At 31.9% G+C, this 22,108-nt stretch overlaps 1 protein-coding gene across 1 annotated transcript in view; it reads right to left on the bottom strand.

Moving 5' to 3' along the window:
* Positions 1–117: 117 nt before the first annotated feature.
* Positions 118–22,108, bottom strand: part of LOC120355433 (cohesin subunit SA-1-like) — a gene marked incomplete at its 5' end in the record, with an annotated part of 36,770 nt that continues 14,779 nt past the window's right edge. The window contains one exon of the mRNA XM_039443794.1: positions 118–210. Within this exon, the coding sequence (XP_039299728.1) occupies positions 150–210 (61 nt within the window). The remainder of the gene's footprint in view (positions 211–22,108) is intronic.

Here is a 22,108-nt window from a genome sequence, read left to right as displayed (position 1 = left end):
ACAGTTTTAAAATGACGGCTTCTCTGATTGGTTCTCGTGGCATCTTAACATGATTAGAATTCAACGGGCATTTTGTGCAACCGGGCCTTAAATCTAATTAAAAAACTACAGTTTCTCCACTATTTTAAAATCGTCAGCTAGGGCAAAACTCACCTTCCTACTTTCTTCTTCTTCTTAAGCGGCAATTTGGAATCATCAATTGGACCAGCTCTGGAAATTTAAGCACACGTTACAGTAGATTTAAACATTCATTTCGAAAAATATTTAAATTTATATTATTGTTGTGAGACGTAGCTGAACAAATTAATTCACAATCTGAGATCAACCTCTGATTAAGAAGAACAGCTATAATGAGATTGATTCTTTTTTTTATTGATTCATACAACAAGAACATCATCAAAAATGATAGGGAAAGAAAAAATAAGGTACCTAACCTTGTGCTATTCCTCTCTCAAATTTCGATAAGGTTAGTCCACAGCCTGCTATATAGATAGAGTAAGCCATGGTTAGTCCCATAGTCTGAAATAGATCCAATTTAAATTGTCAGGATTGGTTGAATGGAGAGCAATTATTATGTTATTTATTTATTAAGTTGCGTACAGATTTACGCGCCGCGAACATGAGCAATTCACTTTTAATCAGCTGATGCCAAGCTTTTTATATCTGTATCTTACCGTTTCTGTAAAAATACAGATATAATCAGCTGATTAAAAGTGAATTGCTCATGTTCGCGGCGCATATATCTGTACGCACCTTAAAATACTGACAGTTTGGAGTGAATTTAAATTAAGGCAGTTCGGTACACTTTTCTATAATTTAAATTGGATAATCTTTTTCAATATAATTGTTAAGATCATTATAAGAGTGAGAAAAAGTGGCAACTGAAATTTTTAGGTGGTCTAATAAGCGAGTTATGGGTTGTTGAAGTGCTAAACTCATTTTTCTAGATCTTAAACGGTTACGAATTTACGAAGGTTTTTTTTTTAATATACATTCAGAATATCATTGGCTTTGTTCTAATATGCGTTTTTTCGCGATTGATGCCAAAATAAACAAATTATCTAATTTACAAAAAATGTTACTTTTTTATTTATGAACTATGTGGGAATAACATGTTTTAGTTTGGAAAGATACATTTTTCGAATTTTTAAGAGAAGTTCTAATAATATAGTCGAAACCGTTTATGATCTGGAAAGAAAACGGAATCTGGAAAGTTAGCACTTCCACAACCCATAACTTGCTTATTAGACTACTTAAAAATTTCAGTTGCCACTTTTTCTCACTCTTATAATGATCTCAACAATTATTTTGAAAAATATTATACAATATTTAAATAATGAAAAAAAGTGTACCAAACAGCCTTAATATAGAAAACAGTGAATAGCACACTGAAACATTCAGCTAATATGCCTTATCAGCACCGTAATGCTAACACAAAAATCATAAATTAATTATTTAAAATCATTTGAAAATGTATGAATTAAGGGCTACTTTCATGTATGTATAAAATATAATTATAGTACCTACCCTTTGAAATTAATAAAATAATAGAATAAGAATGCAAATTATAACTAGGTACTAGTTTCAGTTATCACACCATCGTCAGGACTGGTTATAAAAAGAAAATGACGATGGTGTGATCACCGAAACTAGTAGCATAGAGAAACAATAGCATAAGTAGACATCCCATGGTATAGGGCGTTTATGTCGGAACTTTTACTGTTATTTCAAGCTGATAGTCCACGTAGTTCTTTCCTGTGAAGCTTTATGACGCTGGTAGTCTCTCATATTGTGCCGTTCATACACTCTTACCCGGTCAAAACAGTACAAATCGACAGTAATCGGCTTGAGATAACAGTAAAAGTTCCGACATAAACGCCCTATACCATGGGATATCCACTTACGCTATTGTTTCTCTATGCTAGTAGTTATAATTTGTTTTTATACTATTATTTTATAAATTTCAAAGGTGTCTATAATTCTATTATATATATTATATATATATATATATATATATATATATATAATATATATATATATATATATCATTTGAAAATATTTATCAAGTGATAGAGCTAATTTAATGGTCCTATAGTGAAGATGGTCCCGCGAACCTATAAATTTAATGGCCCATTGGATTTAATAAGTGTCTCAGAAACCGGGCCTAAGTAGCCTATACTCGGTTTTATATTGGCTTTAATAATTAACACTTTTAGATTCCAAATAATCAATGAAATAGTATGCATTTTTCTTTGCATTCTCATTTACAAGATTTTTGATCCAGTCAATTCCAAACCTTGTTTCAAACCTTTTGAGATTCTTGATTTTGCGGCATAATATTTTCAGTGCCTGTATAATTTTTCATAATTTATTATTTATAATATCATTAAGGAAAGAATCAGCTTATACATGTAGGGGATAAGAAATTCAAGAATGACGCAATATCACGTCTGAACTACTGGACTGATTAACTTGAAATTTTGCATATATAGATTCTCAATTTACTGAGGATGGATGTAGGCTTATTTAAATTCTTCAAGATTCCATTCAGTACGTTGTTTTCAGGTTGTCAAATTTTAACCTTTGCGAAGCACGGGTTACCTTCTAGTTCAAAATAGATAGAACTTCACTTGATTTATTATATATAAAACTTTACTTCCAATACTTGACTATTTGCAGAAAATACACCGTGTCTCACCAAGAGGCTTACACGTTTAATATATTACGTGCCCATTCATGCACCGAATTTTATCATATTTTACACAGTTTACAAAGTAGGTTCTTAAAGTATTCTGGGAAAATTTCAGCTCCCTAACCCTCGTAGAAACAAAATGGCGGCCTATTGAAAATTGTACCAATTCATTAAAATTTTCAATTCCCAGGAAAAGAAATTAGGTACAGTACCTATATTTAGAGAAAAATCTGGTGTGGTACATCACACAACTTTCCTTGCTCATATTTGAAACTACGATCAGACTTCTGTATATATATATAATTGTTTTCAGAGTTCTTTTTCTTTGTCTGAATTGTGAAATTCAATGATTTTTTTAGTCGTCATTTTTTTAAAGTCATCAAAACAGCTGTTCTACACATGAAATATCTCGACTATGTGTTCTTTTTATGAACTGCGCTACCTACCTACCTCATGCACGAGAAGGAGGTTACTAAGTCCATTTCCCAAGGATGGGGTGGACCCCCCATTGGTTACCCAGAAAGGAGACTCATGCCAGTTGATAGAACTGATAAATAACTATACGGGGTATGAATTTGAAAGAAATCGGTCAAGTTATTTTTGAGAAAATCGTGAAAAGCATGGTTTTTTAGTAATTATCCGCCATTTTTCTCAAGAATATTACGGAGCTCCTGCAATTTTCCCAGAAATGAGACTCATGTCATTTGATAGGGCTTATGAATAGCTATCCATGGTATGAATTTGAAGGAAATCGTTATAGCCGTTTTCGAGAAAACCGTGAAAAACATGGTTTTTTTTTTTATTATCCGCCATTTTTCTCAAGAATATTACGGAGCTCCTGAAATTTTTTCAGAAATGAGACTCATGCCAGTTGATAGGGCTTATAAATAGCTATCCATGGTATAAATTGAAGGAAATCGTTAGAGCCGTTTTCGAGAAAACCGTGAAAAACATGGATTTTTATTCATTATCCGCCATTTTTCTCAAGAATATTACGGAGCTCCTGAAATTTTTTCAAAAATGTGACTCATGCCAGTTGATAGGGCTTATAAATAGCTATCCATGGTATAAATTTGAAGGAAATCGTTAGAGCCGTTTTCGAGAAAACCGTGAGAAACATGGATTTTTATTCATTATCCGCCATTTTTCTCAAGAATATTACGGAGCTCCTGAAATTTTCCCAGAAATGAGACTCATGCCAGTTGATAGGGCTTATAAATAGCTATCCATGGTATAAATTTGAAGGAAATCGTTAGAGCCGTTTTCGAGAAAACCGTGAAAAACATGGATTTTTATTCATTATCCGCCATTTTTCTCAAGAATATTACGGAGCTCCTGAAATTTTTTCAGAAATGAGACTCATGCCAGTTGATAGGGCTTATAAATAGCTATCTATGGTATAAATTTGAAGGAAATCGTTAGAGCCGTTTTCGAGAAAACCGTGAAAAACATGGATTTTTATTCATTATCCGCCATTTTTCTCAAGAATATTACGGAGCTCCTGAAATTTTTTCAGAAATGTGACTCATGCCAGTTGATAGGGCTTATAAATAGCTATCCATGGTATAAATTTGAAGGAAATCGTTAGAGCCGTTTTCGAGAAAACCGTGAGAAACATGGATTTTTATTCATTATCCGCCATTTTTCTCAAGAATATTACGGAGCTCCTGAAATTTTCCCAGAAATGAGACTCATGCCAGTTGATAGGGCTTATAAATAGCTATCCATGGTATAAATTGAAGGAAATCGTTAGAGCCGTTTTCGAGGAAACCGTGAAAAACATGGATTTTTATTCATTATCCGCCATTTTTCTCAAGAATATTACGGAGCTCCTGAAATTTTTTCAGAAATGTGACTCATGCCAGTTGATAGGGCTTATAAATAGCTATCCATGGTATAAATTGAAGGAAATCGTTAGAGCCGTTTTCGAGAAAACCGTGAAAAACATGGATTTTTATTCATTATCCGCCATTTTTCTCAAGAATATTACGGAGCTCCTGAAATTTTATTCAGAAATGAGACTCATGCCAGTTGATAGGGCTTATAAATAGCTATCCATGGTATAAATTTGAAGGAAATCGTTAGAGCCGTTTTCGAGGAAACCGTGAAAAACATGGATTTTTATTCATTATCCGTCATTTTTCTCAAGAATATTACGGAGCTCCAGAAATTTTCTCAGAAATGTGACTCATGTCATTGATAGGGCTTATGAATAGCTATCCATGGTATAAATTGAAGGAAATCGTTAGAGCCGTTTTCGAGGAAACCGTGAAAAACATGGATTTTTATTCATTATCCGTCATTTTTCTCAAGAATATTACGGAGCTCCTGAAAATTCTCAGAAATTTGACTCATGCCAGTTGATAGGGCTTATAAATAGCTATCCATGGTATAAATTGAAGGAAATCGTTGGAGCCGTTTTCGAGAAAACCGTGAAAAACATGGTTTTTTAGTCATTATCCGCCATTTTTCTCAAGAATATTACGGAGCTCCTGAAATTTTCCCAGAAATGAAACTCATGTCATTTGATAGGGCTTATAATAGCTATCCATGGTATAAATTTGAAGGAAATCGTTAGAGCCGTTTTCGAGGAAACCGTGAAAAACATGGATTTTTATTCATTATCCGTCATTTTTCTCAAGAATATTACGGAGCTCCTGAAATTTTCTCAGAAATGTGACTCATGCCAGTTGATAGGGCTTATAAATAGCTATCCATGGTATAAATTTGAAGGAAATCGTTAGAGCCGTTTTCGAGAAAACCGTGAAAAACATGGTTTTTTAGTCATTATCCGCCATTTTTCTCAAGAATATTACGGAGCTCCTGAAATTTTCCCAGAAATGAAACTCATGTCATTTGATAGGGCTTATGAATAGCTATCCATGGTATAAATTTGAAGGAAATCGTTAGAGCCGTTTTCGAGAAAACCGTGAAAAACATGGATTTTTATTCATTATCCGCCATTTTTCTCAAGAATATTACGGAGCTCCTGAAATTTTTTCAGAAATGTGACTCATGCCAGTTGATAGGGCTTATAAATAGCTATCCATGGTATAAATTTGAAGGAAATCGTTAGAGCCGTTTTCGAGAAAACCGTGAAAAACATGGATTTTTATTCATTATCCGCCATTTTTCTCAAGAATATTACGGAGCTCCTGAAATTTTATTCAGAAATGAGACTCATGCCAGTTGATAGGGCTTATAAATAGCTATCCATGGTATAAATTTGAAGGAAATCGTTAGAGCCGTTTTCGAGGAAACCGTGAAAAACATGGATTTTTATTCATTATCCGTCATTTTTCTCAAGAATATTACGGAGCTCCAGAAATTTTCTCAGAAATGTGACTCATGTCAATTGATAGGGCTTATGAATAGCTATCCATGGTATAAATTTGAAGGAAATCGTTAGAGCCGTTTTCGAGGAAACCGTGAAAAACATGGATTTTTATTCATTATCCGTCATTTTTCTCAAGAATATTACGGAGCTCCTGAAAATTCTCAGAAATTTGACTCATGCCAGTTGATAGGGCTTATAAATAGCTATCCATGGTATAAATTTGAAGGAAATCGTTGGAGCCGTTTTCGAGAAAACCGTGAAAAACATGGTTTTTTAGTCATTATCCGCCATTTTTCTCAAGAATATTACGGAGCTCCTGAAATTTTCCCAGAAATGAAACTCATGTCATTTGATAGGGCTTATAAATAGCTATCCATGGTATAAATTTGAAGGAAATCGTTAGAGCCGTTTTCGAGGAAACCGTGAAAAACATGGATTTTTATTCATTATCCGTCATTTTTCTCAAGAATATTACGGAGCTCCTGAAATTTTCTCAGAAATGTGACTCATGCCAGTTGATAGGGCTTATAAATAGCTATCCATGGTATAAATTTGAAGGAAATCGTTAGAGCCGTTTTCGAGAAAACCGTGAAAAACATGGTTTTTTAGTCATTATCCGCCATTTTTCTCAAGAATATTACGGAGCTCCTGAAATTTTCCCAGAAATGAAACTCATGTCATTTGATAGGGCTTATAATAGCTATCCATGGTATAAATTTGAAGGAAATCGTTAGAGCCGTTTTCGAGGAAACCGTGAAAAACATGGATTTTTATTCATTATCCGTCATTTTTCTCAAGATATTACGGAGCTCCTGAAATTTTTTCAGAAATGTGACTCATGCCAGTTGATAGGGCTTATAATAGCTATCCATGGTATAAATTTGAAGGAAATCGTTATAGCCGTTTTCGAGGAAACCGTGAAAAACATGGATTTTTAGTCATTATCCGCCATTTTTCTTAAGAATATTACGGAGCTCCTGAAATTTTTCCAGAAATGAGACTCATGTCAGTTCATAGGGCTTGAAAATAGCTATCTATGATATAAATTTGAAGAAAATCGTTAGAGCCTACAATTCGCCATTCAATTTGAAAATACAACTTTTAAAAGCATTCAAATTCTGAAACTGAAACTAAAAACCTATAAGTTGGATGTATTCTTTTTCATCCTGGTGGCATCTGACTTGATCTTAGTTTGAAGTATGGTTCACTATCAGGCACTAGATCACATAACATCATTCAATTGAATCCTATTATATTAAGCGAGCAATTTCTGTATTTGCTGGGAAATTTGTAATAGAGAATTGATTGTAATAACGGTGCTCCGATATTTATTAATAAATCTATCAATAGCTATTTTCAAATAGGAAGGGAATAAATTATATTAATTTATAACTATTCAATTTTCATCCAGTTGAGAATAAAAAAAATCTGGTGTGGCGCACTCACACAACTTTCCTTGCCGTTATGAAAATTGATCACCTGACGCCAGTGTGCACGCGCATCTCAAGTCTACTTATAAACAAAGATCTGAGCCAGCTGGTGACAGGACAATAACGCTGGAGACATACGAGGTCTGCTATCTCTTCATAGTGAATCATTTAATAGAATCAACAGTTTGCAATTGAAATAATAACATTTTCTCGAATTTCGTACTTATTTTCAATTTTAGGTGAAAATGTTACTGGACATTAATTGTAGAGATTTTCATGCTTAATCTTTTCCACTCAAAATTTTTTGTTTAAATTTTATCTGAAGCCTGATAATTGGGAATCTAAAATCGAACTCTGCATAGATGGGGCGGAGCTCCTGAAATTTTAATAGATATGAGACTTGTGGCAGTTGATAGAACTTATCAATTACTATTTCTGGTATACCGTAAGTTTAATTGAAATCGTTGGAGCCGTTTTTGAGAAAATCGCGAAAAACCCTGTTTTTGACAACATTTTCGCCATTTCAGCCGCCATCTTGAATTGCATTTGATCGAAATTGTTCGTGTCGGATCCTATATTGTAAGGACCTTGAGTTCCAAATTTCAAGTCATTCCGTTGATTGGGAGATGAGATATCGTGTACACAGACGCACATACACTCATACACACACACACACACACACACACACACACACACACACACACACACACACACACACACACATACAGACAAATACCCAAAAACCACTTTTTTGGACTCAGGGGACCTTGAAACTTATAGAAATTTAGGAATTGGGGTATCTTAATTTTTTTGGAAAGCAATACTTTCCTTACCTATGGTAATAGGGCAAGGAAAGTAATAAGTTACGTAAGTAATATATCTGGTTATTTATGTCCAACGGATCTCGAAAACGGCTCTAACTATTTTCACGTAATTTGGAACAATATATGTTTATGATATAAAGATTCGAATGCACAAGGTATCGTCCTTTAGAAAACTCGCTGAACGACATTAAAAGGATAATTCATCCTTGGCTGAAACAGCTGTGGATAGTAAAAAAGTGAGTATGTGAAAAATCAGAATATCGCATCCCCGAAATTCATAAGATGACGTATAGCCAGCTGTGAAATATAATCACGATCATTTTAGAGAATTGTGTTCTGTTTATCAATAAATAAAAATAACGAGCGAAGCTCGGTGCCCTGATATTTATTAATAAATCTATCAATAGCTATTTTCAATTAGGGAGGGAATAAATAATATTAATTTATAACTATTTAATTTTCATCCAGAAAATAAAAATAAGTTGCATATCGAATGCAAGTGTTAAAAAGCATTAATATTCATTCATATTTGGGCTACCAGGAGTTGATTTCTAGGAGTGAACCAATATAGACAATAATTTTTAATTCCAAATACTATTCGATGTTCTTAGTTGAATAATGAGTGATGATGAGGTAGATTGGAAAGTATCCTTCTCTTGAATGCATAATTATTAAAAGCTTCTGTAGTTGTAAATTATACAGTATAGAAATTCTTCTCATGCTAGGCACACGAATATTAATTATCAAACGAAACCCCAAAATTAAATATACTGTAAACCACCCCGAAGACTTCTGCTACTGCAAATATTGACAACAGAGTTAAAGACAGTTACATACACATCGATTTATGGACGTATGCTTTTTTGCCGTCCTTATAATTTCAAACATCATCTGTTAAATCAAATATAGTTTATAAGGACAGCAAAAAATCGTACGTCCAAAAATCGTTGTGTATATAGATAGCTTAACAGCTAGATGGAAATTCAATGAGCGCTACTATCCAAAAATTATTTGCAGCCCGGGAATCGAGCCCGGTACCTCCTAATTGCCAATTAGTATGCTCAACCTCACACCAAACTGATTTTATACAATTCCATTACAGCGGTCAGACAGTCATATCAAAATTACATCTATAACTTTTTGTCAATATTTGCAGCTGAGTAGAATAGAACGACTGCCTTTATTTTTGACCTAGAAGGGCGAATTAGGGCGCAGTCGGCCCTCTCTTACACTTAGCCCTCGTAACCAGTAGTAGAAGTCTCCGGGGTGGTTCACAACATTTAAATTTGGATTTTTGTTTAATAGTTATTATTTATTGATTAGAATTTTAATAAATGCAACTGCTCATCAATTTCCATCTGCATATAGATATTTTGAAGCATAGAATTTAGTAATCACTGAATATAGGTAATAAATGGGAAAATTTATGATGAGAAATTGAACCTTTGATTCCGCGATACACGATTGAACATATTACATACACAGACACACATAAATAAACCTGAAAAAGCAATACAGCATAGCAACACAAATACTCATACCTGCCTCCAATATTTTACTACACAGAAACAATAAAGCTCATGCAATTCGACATGTACACAAAGTACAAATCTAAATGCAATAAGCGAAACAGAAACAGCAAATTTTCACGTCAAAACTCTACACCTCATGAAAATTTAAACTAAAGTAGTGAATTATTGTGTTCTGATGAGTGTTCTCATTATTGATGAATAAATTATTGATTCATAGATCTCAAACATACTGCTTATTTCTAGATCTCAGACTCAAGCAAGGAAAAATGGAGGGAATAGGGAGCTATCCTATTATATTAAGTGAGCAATTTCTGTATTTATATATCTGGTAATTTATATATCTGGTTATTTTTATATCTGGTTATTTTTATATCTGGCTATTTTTATATCTGGTTATTTATGTTTTACGGATCTCGAAAACGGCTTTAACGATTTTCACGAAATTTGGAACATAGTAGGTTTATGATATAAAGATTCGATTGCACTAGGTCTCATTCTTTGAAAAACTCGCTGAAAGACATTAAAAGGAAAAATCATCCTTGGAAAACAGATGATAATATCGTCGTTAACAGAAGATGCGTGTACCTGTGTGGGAGAGAGACAGAATTATTTCCAGCTGTGCAATCATAATCAATCAGCGAGAAATTTTATCTAGCTAGACAATTTAATCGATTTGATCTACATAATCTGATTTGTTGACATGACATGATAATCCTCCTAAACTAGAGTATATCATAATTTTCAAAGTTGATCATTATTTGAAAATTTCAAGTGAGTGTTATTTTGTTATTCAATTTGGTTTGTAAATAATCTAAATTATAATTCTTCTGTTTTCAAATGTTTAAACAGAAAATTGAACCTGAATTCAAGTGTATGGAACATAACATACTTTCTGGACTATTTATAGTGTATAAATCAAAATTCGGGGAGGAAACAGTTTTGGGCTGTGCCTGTTAGTCCTTCCCCAATCATATTAAAGAATTGTGTTCGGTTTATCAAAAGTCGATGAATAAATAACGAGCGAAGCTCGGTGCCCTGATATTGAGAGTAATATAGTGATGAAGATTGAGTACATAGATGTTGTAGTAATTTTTTACTTTCCTTGCCCTAATACCATAGGTAAGGAAAGTATTGCTTTCCGAAAAAAATTAAGGTACCCCAATTTGTAATTTCTATACGTTTCAAGGTCCCCTGAGTCCAAAAAAGTGGTTTTTGGGTATTGGTCTGAATGTGTGTGTGTGTGTGTGTGTGTGTGTGTGTGTGTGTGTGTGTGTGTGTGTGTGTGTGTGTGTGTGTGTGTGTGTGTGTGTATGTGCGTCTGTGTACACGATATCTCATCTCCCAATTAACGGAATGACTTGAAATATGGAACTTAAAGTCCTTACAATATAAGGATCCGACAGGAACAATTTCGATCAAATTCAATTAAATATGGCGGCTAAAATGACGAAAATGTTGTCAAAAACAGGGGTTTTCGCGATTTTCTCGAAAACGATTTTGATAAAATTTATACCTGAAATAGTCATTGATAAGTTCTATCAACTGCCACAAGTCCCATATCTGTAAAAATTTCAGGAGCTCCGCCCCATCTGGGCAAAGTTTGATTTTAAATTCCCAATTATCAGGCTTCAGATACAATTTAAACAAAAAATTTCAAGTGGAAAAGATTGAGCATGAAAATCTCTACAATTAAAGTTCAGTAACATTTTTACCTAAAATTGAAAATAAGCTCGAAATTCGAGAAAATGTGATATTTCAATTGCAAACTGTTGACAACTGTTGATTCTATTAAATCATTCACTATGAAGAGATAGCAGAGCTCGTGTGTCTATAGCGTTATTGTCCTGTCACCAGCTGGCTCAGATCTTTGAATAGTAGTAGACTTGAGATGCGCGGGAACACTAGCGTCAGGTGATCAATTTTCATAACGGCAAGGAAAGTTGTGTGAGTGCGCCACACCAGATTTTTATCATAACCGAGCGCAAACCGCTCATGAATCGCTGTCATGTGTACGAGGCTGGCAAACCGAGCGATTTGCCAATCGAGCGATAACCGAGCGTAGATCGCTGTCATGTGAATAAGCTCTAAGGTTTGAAAGTTTGCAGGTAACAACATTTTGTGAAGAATGTACTTGTTCTTAAAATCATTGTAATACTATTTTATTGATGAATGAAATATTGATTCCAAGATCTCAAACATACTGTTTATTTCTAGATCTCAGGCTCAAGCAAGGAAAAATGGAGGGAATAGGGAGCTATGTAATATGATTAGTAGCATGCGCAGTAGTAATCAAACATGCCTGAATGTTAGAAGAAGCCAAATAGAATAGAGAACAGATTTTTTATCATATCAACCGATTTAGGATGAGTTATAGTTTCAAGAAATTTTGCATCTACAAGTAAATATGATAATAATTCAAAATTGATTCAATGATACACAATTATGAATTAAAATAATGGGAGGAGCGCCAACAGGCAAAGCCCAAAACTGTTCCTCCTCCGAATTTTTCAACAGATTTAGGAAAAATTATAGTTTCAAGAAATTTTGGAAATTTGCACCTACGAATAAATATGATAATTCATAATTGATTCAATGATACACAATTATGAATTGAAACAATGGGGGGAGGACCAACAGGCACAGTCCAAACTGTTCCTCCCCCGATTTTTAATTAATATACTGTTCCAGAAAATAGGTTATGTTCACTACACTTTATAAAAATTGTATTCAATTTTCTGAGCAAACACTATTTTCCAGTTGGATAGAAATAGATTGAACTGCCTTGTGGAACTGAATTAAAAACACTGAGTACCAAATTGCATTCTTGTTATAAGTAAATTGGAAATCTCACAAATTTAATATTTGTGAATGAAAAGCAGTACATCATTAGCTAATTACATGTTTTGTAATAGATTAATTAATAATAATTCTTATAAATGTGAGAGACAGTGAGAGTAGCCTACTGTTGTAAAGTATCATATTATATCCTATACTATTAAACGAGCAATTTCTGTTTGTATGTTTAGATGTTTTTATGTTTATATATCTGTATTTCACCGGATCTCGAAAACGGCTCTAACGATTCTCACGAAATTTGGAAAAAAGTAGGTTTATGATATGAAAATTTGACTGCACGTGGTCTCAACCCTGGGATAACTCGCTAAAAAACATTAAAAGGATAAATAAGTCCTTGGAAAAACAGCTGGAAATTTTGTCGTCTGTCGATACCATAATGGAAGTTAGTGAACGAGAGCATATGTGGGATCATTCAGCTGAAAAATTATTTTCGTTTATTTATCTTTTTTTTTAGAAAACATGTTAACTTCAGAAAGTCCAAAAATAGTAACTAGATGCTGTTAGTGTAGAATAGGACATAGTATATTAACAAAAATATTGTAGCAAACATAGTATATAATTCTAAATAGAATTCATAGTATATCTATTTGTAATTGATGATGTTTTTGTTTTATGAAGCGTGAATATTTTTTATTTTGATGAGTGATAGTAGCTTAACCTAGACTGTAGTATAAATTTGAAAAGGGACAGTTTTGGGCATAAGCCTGTTGTGCCTCCTCATATAACTGTAAAAATAATTGTACGACTGAGAAAATGAATAAATAACTATAAATTCAATCTTTCGTTACAAATGTTCAATACTTTTACACTCCACAGCAAAGCTCGGTCCCCCGATATTTAATTACTACTCTGTATTTGTTGGTTCAATTTGTCCCCAAGTTATTTGGTAGAATGTGGCAAAAATTTAACAATCTTCAATCAAGGTTGATCCCCGACCACTTTCAAGTTTCATAATGCTCTCAGGTTTTTCTAAAATCATACTTGTGATTAAACAAATAATATTTTGACTCTATTCCCTTTCATATAAAACTGAGAAGCAACGGGTACAACAAACTATTTATAATGCAGAAAATTACAATATATTATCATTAGTTTCGTAAGCTAATTAATTATATATCATCATTTGAATTATACTTGAATAACAAATGCCAATAATTTTTAAAAGTTGCGTTCTTCAGCTCAAATTCATTTCAATTCTAAAGCCCAGCAAATATAACTGATTTGACAAACTATACAGCGGTATGAAGGTACAGTAGTACGCGTCCTGTAGTTTTGCCCCTGTGACTTTGAAACGACAAATAGGCAAGGTATGGTTCGCGGGGTAATATTCACGGCTTTGCAAAAACATCAGGCTTCAGAGACCCTAGATTGAGGAAGCTCCCTACAGAGCTTCCTTGAAGGAAGTTCCCTACACACAGAGATTCTTCATGAATGAGAGAGTTGCAACGTATCATCAACAATGGACAGAGCATGTTGAACGAATGTCAGCTGATAGGCTGTGTTGTGCTAAAAGGACGTAACTCCAAAAAGTTCATTGTGTATCTTTACGGATGCAATACGTTGCTTTTGAGAAGATACAAAAGAGCATCTGTTGCTTAAGGCTGTGCAAAGGCTAAAAATGAACTTTCACTCGTGATATTTTTCAAAGTTTTTCGATTTGTATATCATAAAGCTATCAAAATGAAAAAAGTTTTCTCAGGAAAACATTTTTTCTGATCATTACTTTTTGAGATATGAGCGCCTAAAGTTTAAATTTTTGGGACAGAACATTTCAAATTCGGTAAGAGATAAATCTATGAGATTTAGAGGATTGATCTGGTGAAAATTTTTTTCTAGAAATATAAATTTTTGAGAAAGTTATTCAATTTACCAAAAATAACTCGAACTAAAAGTTATTTTTAGTAAATTGAATAACTATCTTAAAAATTGATATTTACAGAAAATTTTTGTTTTACCAGATCAACAATACCATGAAGAATCTATCCTCTAAATCTCATGGACCTATCTCTTACCAAATTTGAAATGTTCTGTCCCAAAAATTTATACTTTAGGCGCTCATATCTCAAAGAGTAATGATGAAAAAAATGTTTTTCCTGAGAAAACTTTTTCATTTTGATAGCTTGATGATATACAAATCGAAAAACTTTGAAAAATATCACGAGTAGAAAGTTTATTTTTAGCCTTTGCACAGCCTTATTGGATGTTGCTTTTGGAAAGATACATTAAAGCTCCTCGTGCATATTTTCGGATGCAGCACCACGTTGCTTTTGAGAAGATACAAAAGAGCATCTGTTGCTTATGAAAAGATACATTAAAGCTCCTTGTGTATCTTTTCGGATGCAACACGTTGCTTTTGAGAAGATACAAAAGAGCATCTGTTGCTTATGGGAAGATACATTTTCAAAAATGTTCAATATTTTTGAACGGGTAGTAATGTACTCTAGTGGCCCTCCGCCGATAGGCAAAGCTACATACAGCACCCGGACTGTACATCGGCTCTTATGACCGTATTCATAAACTACGCACTATCTGTCAATGCTGCCAAAATCTATTCTTGCTATACTGTATTCTCTCAGAGCTGATAAATTTACTGATTTCATCAACTCGAAGAATTTAAATGGAAATAGAATAAAGATTCAAAAGTCCATTCATGGTCTAAAGGATAACAAATGTTTGTTTTTAAAAATCACTTTATTTATCAATTTTTACTTTACTAAAATTAAACTAATCAATGAAACGTTTTTTGAGATGAAAGTTCATCTTAGACTTTAAACCAGTGTCAAATTGAATTTCAGAAATCCATCAATAACATAATCTTAAATCCTAATTTACATAATATCAATATCAAAATATGTGGCAATTGCAAGTACTTTAAGCGAAAATGCAGTCTCCAACTGATCTAGACAATTTTACCCAACAAAATATCATGAAATCATATACCTATAGCCTCAGTTTCTTTCACAAACTCCATGAAAATAAATTCTTACAAGTATAATCATGAGTACAAGAACCAAAAAGGGGCAAATGAGTTATCAATTATAAAAAAAGGATATTACATTAAATTGTTCAATCATACATTGTATTCACAATTAAATTTAATGACAAATAAATTGTCATTAATTCTTAATGAAGGGAATCTGACATGGAGTAATGCAATAAATGAAGGTGAAATATCTTTAAAAACAAAACGTTAAGAATACATTGCTTATCCTATATAATATCTATAACAAATAAAACTATTATTACTACAAAATCTCTCAAGGCCATTTTTTAAATTATTATACTAATATCATGTTTATCACGATTTATCAAGAATAGGCACTTAGAATAAGAGAAGGATTGTTAGAAAGAGATACAATATTAATAGTCTTGAAGTCTGACCAATGCATAAGAAAGTTTTCAACAGTTAGTCAAAATGTATTACACATAAAACGTCAGCTTTACATCCCTTAATCACATTTCACATGATGCTTCTATACCAAGAAAATTTATTAAAAGGATTAAAGTAACATAATTTATCTAATCATATCTTCACCACAATAAATATTTTTCAAAACTTGATAGAATATTAAAAATTGTATTTTGCGTTACATTAAAAGTACTTACGAACGTCATTAATTCAGCTAAAATTAAATCTCTCTTTGAGATAAACAAGAAAAATTCAAGTTTTTATAGTTATGTACCTTGCTAGAGTTATAATTTATATAGTTAAGATGTGCGACATAATTTTGAAATGTTTGGTTTCAACATTAACATTTTATCGAAATAGTACAGGCTCAGCCTAGTTTTTCCTCCAATGTCATAATTGTATTATAATTATAGTGTTTTTTACAATAAATGAATAAATAATAAAATAATGTTACTCCATTCTGACTTGAATATTATTGTGTGACTTTACACGTACAGTAATATCATTTTGCTACTTAATTCACTAATAAAATAACACCTACTTACACTAATATTACAGAATGTGATGTTGAATAATGTGTAGAGTTTGAATTGTTTTTTTAAAATACTTTATCCTCTCATACATGTGTAATTTCCCTCATCAATACAATAGATTACTGTTGCAAGTAGTATAGAATGTGGAGATTGCTTGAACCAATAAAAATTTGTAATTTGCAAATTTATTTGAAATCATGAATGAATTATCTAATTATACAAACTAATTTGAACATGGTTTGAGTCTGTCAGGTTTGTATAGAGCAATCGAAAAATGTTTGCAAGATATGAATTGCATTTGAATTATTGTCCAATAACTACAGCTTCGAATCATTGAAACTTCGATATCAAGAAGATTGTCCATACAAGATATCTAACTGCACATATTGAGAAAATAATAGCCTACATTGCAGATGGCAATGAATCATCAATTAATTCTAATTTGAATTCCTACTTTTCAAGAGGCTAAATGAAGCAATTGAAAAAAGTGCAACAAAATATCCTTAAGAATAAATATTTTATTTATTATTAAGTTTATTTTATATAAGTTCAAGTTTATTGTTACTGGAGCTGATCTACAGAAAACAGTTTATTAAAATGACTGTGACACCAAATAAATAGAAAATATTGCAAGAGTTGAATTCATATTTTTATGGTAAAATCGGTTTATAAAAAAACGTAATCGAAAGAGTACGTTAAAGTCATTTGGAGGGGATTATAGTGTAGAGAATGGAAATGTTTCTTTAGCATTGGAATTTTAGAGTCAGAGCCTAGGAATGTGTTTAATAGAATTGTATTTTACAGATAAAATGGGTATCTTATATTTTACAGTATGTATTATTTTAGTTGATTTAAAATAATCATAAGCTTAAAATATGTACCGGTATTTGATAAGTTGAGAATGAAATATTAACAAAGGAAATAGTTTTTAACTGGAGAAAAATTTCAAGATATATACCTCCATAAGCCCCAAAGCTTTCCTATTGATTGTACAAATGAATACACAGAATGATGGTTGATGATCGAACCCAGAAAAGCGGTTAGACAGTACACTAACTAATTCATGTCACAAAATGATAAATATACATGAAAAAATACAAATTAATACATAAGATGGTAAGAATGCTTGTAGGTAATTTGATGAAGTGATATGTAACCAGTTTTACTATCTGTTTTCATGGTACTAGAAGATAATATTATTTGACATTTTCAACTGAACGGAATCATAACCCAAATTTATAATGAAATCCAAAACATGTAGACATAGAACATTAAGACATAAGATAATTTTGTTTGAATCGATTGATATTTGGAGAATTGAACACTTGTAGAAAGTTCAAGATCCCATAAATTTATATGAAGTTTTGGATAGTTCAAGATCCCATAAAGTATGAAAAATTTTGAATAGTTCAAGATCCCATAAATTTATAAGAAGTTTTGGATATTTCAAGATCCCATAAAGTATGAAAAGTTTTGAATAGTTTAAGATCCCATAAGTTTATATGAAGTTTTGGATAGTTCAAGATCCCATAAAGTATGAAAAATTTTGAATAGTTCAAGATCCCATAAATTTATAAGAAGTTTTGGATAGTTCAAGATCCCATAAAGTATGAAAAATTTTGAATAGTTCAAGATCCCATAAATTTATAAGAAGTTTTGGTTAGTTCAAGATCCCATAAAGTATGAAAAGTTTTGAATAGTTTAAGATCCCATAAATTTATATGAAGTTTTGGATAGTTCAAGATCCCATAAAGTATGAAAAATTTTGAATAGTTCAAGATACCATAAATTTATAAGAAGTTTTGGATAGTTCAAGATCCCATAAAGTATGAAAAATTTTGAATAGTTCAAGATCCCCATAAAGTATGAAAAATTTTGAATAGTTCAAGATCCCATAAATTTATAAGAAGTTTTGGATAGTTCAAGATCCCATAAAGTATGAAAAGTTTTGAATAGTTTAAGATCCCATAAATTTATATGAAGTTTTGGATAGTTCAAGATCCCATAAAGTATGAAAAATTTTGAATAGTTCAAGATCCCATAAATTATGAAAAGTTTTGAAAAGTTCAAGATCCCATAAATAACGAAAAGGAAGAATAGTACATAGAATGATAGATGGAAAAATGTATTCAAAAAACATTAAATGTTTCGTTTAATAATGATTATTCATTAATTAGCATTTGAACAAATTAATGCAAATTCCAATTTCTTTCCATATTTTGTCAAGTAATTGTCTATAGTGCATAATCATGACATGAGTTCAATTGGCATAAATAGATCAATGCTGGGTTGCAAAAAACAGAACCCTGGATCAGGACAATAAATTTTACAGGACAATTAATTTCATTTGATCACCTGATTCATGACAATTAGCATAGGCACCTCTAATACAAGGCCGCGGCCTACGATATTGCAACATCGCAGTGTAGGCCTAGAATCTAATACATGATTGGTGAAAAAGATTTAAAAAAATACCAGCTGATCTTTTACACCAATCATGTATTAGATTCTAGGCCTACACTGCGACGTTGCAATATCGTAAGCCGCGGTCTTGTATTAGAGGTGGCTATGCAATTAGTCTTATTTGATGCAACCCAGCATATCAGCATAAGTCTTACACACAGCTTCTATTAATTTCAGGTTTGCCAACCTAGATAAAATCAGATAAGCTCTGAGTGCAGTATTGAAGTCCAAGTTAACTGAAACCTTCCAGCTAATACGAGAAACTCGATACGTAACGTACTTCAATAAAATATTCAATTATGAATTTAGGGCTACTAAATTATTGTGACACAATAAAATTATCAAGTATACTTCTATTTTAAAATAGAAGGATACATGATAAACTTTATTGTGTTATACTATATTGGTATATATTTTATTATACTGTAGTATAATTTTGTAAAGGGACAGTTTCGGGCATAAGCCTATTGTACCTTCTCATATAAGAGTAATAAATTGTACAAGACTAAAATAAATAAATGAATAAATTTAAAGGGGAAATAAAAACAATATTGTCAATTTACATAATTGTGGAACTGACAATATCGTTTTTGTTTCACCTTAATATGGAGAAATTCCGCAATATCTCTGTTCATAGTGTTAATTTAAAATAAATTTAATTCAGATTATGTTAAACTCTTGGCCAAGCCTGTTGGTCCTTTTCTGATCATATTATCAAGTGATTTGTATATTATGAAATGTGAATAAATAAACTTGGACTGTCCATACTGCGCATGAGTAGGAGCTATCTGTTCTAGATTAACCAACCTAAAATCCAATTTCTCAATAATTGGAGTGATCCTGCTAGAGTATATTAATAGGTGAATGAATACAAACATTCTGATAGAGAATAGAAATAAACATGAAACGTACTTGCAACAGTCATCTTTGTATCTGTAGAAATTAACAAGGGAGAGAGTATCGTTGACATCTGATATCAACATCAGATAACAATGAATATTTTGTCTAAAATATGTAATTTTTGATTACAAATATTTTTAATTTCATCAACTCTAACATTATCAAGACGTGGATGCTAAAATAAACTATAATAAGACATTATTCACACACAGGCCCACAAATTTAAATTGAAACAAAATTTTCCTGAGTTGAATCTACTAATATGTTAACAGGACTGTCAGAAGGTATTGAAGGAAATGAAAGTAAGTTTGCTAAAAACCATAAAGGATAATGGGAGTACAGCAATAAATTAATATCCTAGTTTAATGAGTCCTATAATAAACTTGCACTATGCACTTGGTAATTATACGGACCGAAGAAACCGATGCAGTGCAGCTCTTTGAAATGCATTTAGTAACTGCAAAAAAGAATAATAAATACACAATTAAAAATTTTAAATTTCAAATGAAAAACGATGGAAAAATACATTACCGTCCCCCTTAAAACAATTTAATTACAAACAAAATGTTCTAGAGAATTAATTATTTACAAAAATAAAAATAATTGAGCCTCCACAATTTAATCAGACTTCAAAAATCCTTATTTATCTCTTTTCTGTATAGGGCTACTTGTAATATAAATATAAAGAAAATAAAATTCTCTATTTTATTTTTATTTTCTTTATATTCAAAAATCCTGTCCATATTAAATGTGATAAATTTCGTGTTACTATAAATTATCTAATCTGATAAATTTCTGTTCTTGTTGTATCGATATACCTTTGCTGGAATTTGCTGGATAGAAATATAGTGAGTTGGCAAGTAATCATTCAAAGATAAATAAATTGAAATTAAGTCTGATTGCACTTTTGAAAGAAATATCTTCAAATGTACATTCATGTACTCTTTAATAAACTGAAAAATTTATGACTCCAAAGGAGAATACAATTTTGAAGGATTGAAGCTCTATCAACGTTTTAAAGCTTTCACATTATAGGAGAAAAAATCTGCTTCTCATTATTTGTTTTGCAAATTTATCAAGATGATATACGTTTTCAAAATTATTTATGTACGCTAGTTTCAAAAAAAAAATCATCATAACTTCAACAGTTTTGGTACAATACGCTTTGGCCGATATTATTAGCTTCATTTTACCTGCTAATTTCTCTTCATAAAACTTCATTTACAAAATATCCCTTGTACATCAATTAATATGGACTGGAAAAAGAAAAACTGCGTCCTCAACCCACGATCGGCAAAAAATGAGCTGCCGCCACAGATAAAGATATCATCTTGAGATAGTTTTATTGATTGATATACATAAAAAAGATTCCAGTTTTTAAAATTATGTGCATTTCTAGAGTGTGAAAATTCAAGTTGGGTAGGCTAGTTATTTATTAGATAGATTTATTAGATAGAGCGAACAATATATGACAGTAATGTTGTACAATACCCAAACAGAACCCAAGCCCAATAGGTTGATCACTGTCTTAACGCATTAATCCATAAAATATGTTTCATGGAATATAGTTTTGATGTTGAATCTTTCTCCCTTAATTTAATGAACAGATGATCCCCTAATAAAATGAAGTTTGAAAGAGTGAAAAACAAACTAAAAAGGCTTGTAAAGAATAATTTTCAAAGAGATGCACTACAATTGATGGACTGCGAGGTAGTTGATGCCTTATTTGTACTAAAAATGATTAAATTCCATTTGTGTTGCTGAAGGTCTAGCACTAGGAAATTTAATTTATTCGCCCTGTTTCTTGATTGGATTAGTTAGTAAAAAATGACAGCTTCCAAATCTACTCTCGTTCTACCAATAGAGCAATATCAATGTGATGTGATTGAAATTAACCTTCCGGTAGTCGCGCCCTACTCAATCATACGAGCAGTCGCGTGTTGTATTTTGTACAACATCCGATTTTCCAAGTGTTATGTACTCTAAACATATTAATTGTATAATTACTTTTTACATCTTCTTGGATTATTTTACGCCTATGAACATTTGGATGATTACCATTTAATAGCCCAATAAGGTACATCATAAGCAAAGCCTATGTGCTATTGGTTAGTTCACAGTCCCCACATACA

Source organism: Nilaparvata lugens, unplaced genomic scaffold, assembly GCF_014356525.2.
Source record: "Nilaparvata lugens isolate BPH unplaced genomic scaffold, ASM1435652v1 scaffold1335_2_3, whole genome shotgun sequence".
In the NCBI taxonomy this organism is placed as follows: Eukaryota; Metazoa; Arthropoda; class Insecta; order Hemiptera; family Delphacidae; genus Nilaparvata; species Nilaparvata lugens.
The sequence above is the reverse complement of the archived record's forward strand: the minus strand, read 5'-3'. Positions and strand labels throughout refer to the sequence as shown.